Raw genomic sequence first — 4,956 nt, forward strand, 5'->3', positions numbered from 1 at the left:
TTGCCCTGGGTTTCCGCATGGGTTCAGACCAGGCTCTGGCACTTGGCTGTGTAGGCGCCTTTTGGTCGCACCGAAGGGAGGGTACTTGCAGCATATCTGTGCTTAATGTCACTCTTGATGTTTCCTTGCAAGGGATAATTTTTTTAAATTATCAACCTGGTTTTTATTTTGTGCTGCACCTTACACTCCTCTTTCATTCAGTTTTTAGAGCCTGTTTGTGAAGATAAGCCTGCCAGGAGAGCAGAGCCCACTGAAGGAACCGACATCCTTGCCCTAGCCGAGGTACGGAACCATGGTACTGCTTCTGCAACGCTGCTAGCTGTCCTCAGTTCACAAAAAAAAAAAAAAAAAAAGCTGAAACTGTTTAACTTAATATTTGATGGTCCATCTCTATATAAAATAATGTACTAAAATGTCAGCGTTCAGGAAAATTTCTTAGATTGCCTTGATGTTTACTGTTATTAAAAGATAGCCTTCTGCCTGACATCCCTACTGTTGGAGTTCTAGTTGACAGAGGTTGTCTTCTTCCAGTTTCATTACCGTGTTTACTGTAATTGTCCTGTTTCATAGTTTTATATTTTGTTGAGATAAGGATGTTCTTCAAAGTGATATATCTCCTGCATTCTTCTATTCAGCTACAGAAAGACAACTTTGCTAGGCACATAGGAAGAATACCTGAAAACTAGTCCTTGGAAGAGAGTTTTAAGCAGACAACATCTAACGTTTTATAGGTTCAGAAACTTAAGTTCAAACTAATTTAGCAGAATAGAAAAATGACCTGTCAAAGAGAACAAACTGTCCTAGAGCTCCCCAGTGGGATTTTTGCATCCTCTAGGAAGCATCTGACATTACAGTCACCAAGAGAAAATGAAATGAAATGAAATGGGATGACTGTTTTGGCATGGAAATTCTTGTCTTCGTAAACTTAAGGTCTTTTTTTTTAAGTATTCACCCTTTTATCTGTTCCTAGTTTATGACTTTTGGAAAGACCCCTGTGAATGAGAACCCTCTTCTGCTCTTTTATAAACAATATAATGCCATATTTCTATTAGAATCTGTTACTCACTAAAATAATTAGTTGAGTATAAACTGTGACTTTGATTAGCCTATGAACAGTCAAACTCTGTGCAAATTGTAATCCAGAAAATCTGTTTGCGAAAACTTTTTTAAGTATGTCTCTTAACTTAATGCAAGTACTTCCTTAGGATCAAAATGAGCTAGGCATTTTTGCTGCTGCACTGAACTGGACAAAAACATGCAGGAAACAACAGGTTTGACTTATCTTTTTATAGGCTACTAAACCCAAGATGTTACATATAATAGCCATAGTCTAGTATCTGGTCTGCCTACCAGGAAAGGTAAGGTATATCAACATGGGACAAGACCTAACCAAGCTAAAATATAAATAGGTAGTTGCATAGGTTTTTGAAAAAATTTTCCGTGGGTTGACTGATGCCATTTCTGTTTTGTAAGGATCCTCATTTACCTGTTGCTGTACCCGAAGTTCCCTCCTCACCAAGACATGAATATCCTGCAGACTGGAGTATTAAAACACGGCTTCTATTTATGTCTTCCCAACCTTTTACCTGGGCAGAACATTTAAAAGCACAAGAGGAAGCTCAAGGATTTGCTCAGCATTGTAGAGCAACAGAAACATACTTGCCACAGAGCATACAGGTAATACTTCAGAGGGCAGCTTGAAGCTCCAGCTTCAGAAAGGAGAATGTACCTTTGCACCTTTCCTTAAACATGCTGGCATTGAAGGCTTGTTTGTGTTTTGTTTTGGTCTTACTTGGATTAAGAATCAAGCTTATTTAGACTGCTAGCTCAATTCCATCCATGGCTTGTACTCACAGAGGCAAACAGTGATAAATGAGTGGTTATTTAACTTCAACCGTGGAGCAGTTGCCAGTTGCTGTCCATCTTTCTTCAGTCTGGCTTATTCACAAGCCTGGGAATTTATTATTTTTTTTTTTATTTAGTGTAATTTTTTTTTTTATCCATCACTTGCAATGCTGCCTGAAGTATTACTGTCCTCATAAAATACTTTCTGACATCTAGGAACCAAAACTGTCCACAGAACTGCGTTGTGCCTTCCAGCAAAGCCTTGTTTACTGGCTTCACCCTTCACTGCCGTGGCTGCAGCTGTTCCCTCGGATTGGAGCAGATAGAAGAATAGCTGGAAAGTCCAGTCCGTGGTCACAGGATGAAGCCTTGCAACAAGTGCTAATGAGTGACTGGTAAGTGGAACCAAACAACTGACATATTTAGTACAACCAAGACAACGGGATTTTAATTAATGCACAAGTTCTTTCAATTTTTATGAGAAAGCTTTTTAATTTTCTTTTTTTTTTTTTTTCCAGCTAGAATGCTCATTATTTTGAGGACCAAGCTAAGGAAATAAGTCTAAGACGGAAGCTACCTTCTTGTGCCAAATGCCCCTCTCCAATCCTAGTTTTTTACTTGGGTAGCATTCCGTAAACCTTGTCAGCATGTTGCCTTTGATGCTTTATGTAAACCCACGTGCTAGAAAGCACGTATGCTGGAAGAGCATAGTACTTACCAACAGGCTGCGTTTCAGAGGAGTGCAGCTTCCTAGATGTTGAGCACATCTGAAAATCTGACTAATCATTCAGTATGCTCCCAAATCTGTGCAGACTACATATCAGTACCATGCAGTCAAATCCAGTTTGATGCACGAATAGCAAAGAATTAACTTCAGTTATTTACAGAATTATTTTATTCTAATTTGCAGGTCCGTCAGCTTTACTTCTCTGTACAATCTGCTTAAAGCCAAACTGTGTCCCTACTTCTATGTATGTACCTACCAGTTTACAGTCCTGTTCCGTGCAGCTGGTCTTGCGGGAAGTGATATTATCACAGCTGTAATTTCTCCCACAACTAGAGGTTTAAGGGAAGCCATGAGAAATGAAGGTAAGGTGCAGCCATCCCAGATAGAATTTGAATAACTGATGAGGCGCATAATCTGTGTGACAAAATTACTCATTGCTCACTTTCCTCCTCTGTTCAAGGCATAGAGTTTTCTTTGCCTTTGGTAGAAGAAAGTAGAACCAGAAAACGGAAAAACTCTGAAGAGAATGTGGAAACAGAAGTTGCTAACAGCCTCAAAGTGGGCAACAGTATGGAAGATGGAGAGTATGTAATGTCTTCTACAATGCTAGAATTCAAGGGCATTTACAGACTCCTGCACATTTTATTTGGAAAACCTTTGCAGGAAGCGTTGCCCCCCTAATACCGATTCTGTTTCCCAGGGAAACAGCTCTAAGTGATGATGATGAAAGTTTCTCTTGGCTTGAGGAGATGGGAGTCCAAGACAAGGTTAAGAAACCAGATGCTATTTCTATTAAACTGTATCCTTTCTTTGCACACCGAAATATATGACACTAGAAAGCCCTGCAGATGTTATCCTTTTGTGGTATACGTTTTATAAAAGCTGCTGAGAACTTATTTCCAAATACTAATCCTCACATTACTGCATATTAAGAGACTGCCTATCTTTTATGAGTTTCTTTATGACAAGTATTTCTAGATGCTCCTCTTCTTGAAGGAAAAGCCATTGTGAATTGTTAATGTAGACTTTGTAAGATTTGTTAGGTCACAAACTGTGTCACCTCACATATAGGTTCACTGGAATGACTCACTAGATTATTTTATTTTTTTAAAGAAAGGGGTGTATGTACATTTACACTTGGAAGTAGTGTGGCATAGTAGGGATGGAGCTGTAGACTAGAACAGCTGTTGCTGAGAACCTGTATATGTTTCAGAGGGACCAATTAACTCAGTTATCCTCTGGTTCCATTTGCATTTGGAACACCTGAGGGGCACTACCCAATGCAGCTTCCACTGGCTTTTAGGAATCTCACTGCAGCTTCCCAAAACTGCCCCACCACAGTGCACCATTAAGTGGGGACAGTCAGGGGACATGCTTCAAAAGCAGACTCCTGATCTGAATGCTAAATACTTACGTTTTTATGTTTTGTTTTGAAGCAAAATTCATAGTAAAACTAGGAGTTGCTTACTTCATAGGTATTTAGTAAATATGACTTGCCAGCTGTAAGATGTTGGACCTGGAAAATGCTTTTTATCTTACAACTTTAATAATTAAATCAGAAGTTTAAGGTGCTGCTTAACATTTTAGGAACAAATATGAACTAATGTAAATCTTGGTGGGGTTTTTTGTTTTGTTTGTTCAAATTACTTGATTGGTCAGGGGCGAGGGGTGGCTTCTTCTGGAGTTGCACTGCTCTGATTCTTCTTTTTGTGCATTGATGCTTCTCACTTCCTCATGATTCTTCTTTGACTCCAGTCAATGCAGTCATAAGGAGAAGCATGAGGTGCAGATGGATCACAAACCCGAATCCCTTGCATTAGTGAAAGGAACAAACACATTCACTTTGCTGAACTTCTTGATAAACTGTAAGAGCCTCGTGGCAGTTGCAGGTCCGCAAGCCGGGCTTCCACCAACTTTGTTGTCCCCTGTTGCTTTCCGAGGTGGAACAATGCAAACGCTCAAAGTAAGTAACACAACCGTCTCTGTTTTTAAGAAAAGAAAGTTGTTTCTTCACTCAGTAGATCGGACGCTGCCTTTGTGTAGTTTCCCTCAGGTACAGCAGAGTAATTTTGTTGCTATAACCTGTTAGCATTTTGACGGCAATACTGACAGCCTCCTACATCATCTCTGTCGCCATGAATCTGTGCTGCTAAACCAAAATCCCAGTATTTCTATTCTTCACATCCTGATAAATGCCAGGGTAAGCAGACTTCCCAGATACTAAAACAGTTCTTAAAAGATTTTCTGGGATCTTATAAGGGTCTCACACTGTCAGACCTGCTTGCAACGAGGGAGCCTCTGAAGCATGGCTCACCATCTGTTACTATAAGGTGGTGGTTCTTCTGTAGTAACTTTCTCAATACTGTATAGCATTTCTGCATTTC

General features: G+C 39.8%; 1 protein-coding gene across 1 annotated transcript in view; it reads left to right on the forward strand.

Annotated features, from left to right (window-relative positions):
• Positions 1-192: 192 nt before the first annotated feature.
• DONSON (downstream neighbor of SON) overlaps positions 193-4,956 on the forward strand; it is a gene marked incomplete at its 5' end in the record, with an annotated part of 5,624 nt that continues 860 nt past the window's right edge. The window contains 7 exons of the mRNA XM_010084481.1: positions 193-282; positions 1,474-1,677; positions 2,062-2,240; positions 2,756-2,934; positions 3,033-3,156; positions 3,273-3,371; positions 4,337-4,535. Of these exons, the coding sequence (XP_010082783.1) occupies positions 193-282; positions 1,474-1,677; positions 2,062-2,240; positions 2,756-2,934; positions 3,033-3,156; positions 3,273-3,371; positions 4,337-4,535 (1,074 nt within the window). The remainder of the gene's footprint in view (positions 283-1,473; positions 1,678-2,061; positions 2,241-2,755; positions 2,935-3,032; positions 3,157-3,272; positions 3,372-4,336; positions 4,536-4,956) is intronic.

This window comes from Pterocles gutturalis, unplaced genomic scaffold (genome assembly GCF_000699245.1).
Source record: "Pterocles gutturalis isolate BGI_N339 unplaced genomic scaffold, ASM69924v1 scaffold50245, whole genome shotgun sequence".
In the NCBI taxonomy this organism is placed as follows: Eukaryota; Metazoa; Chordata; class Aves; order Pterocliformes; family Pteroclidae; genus Pterocles; species Pterocles gutturalis.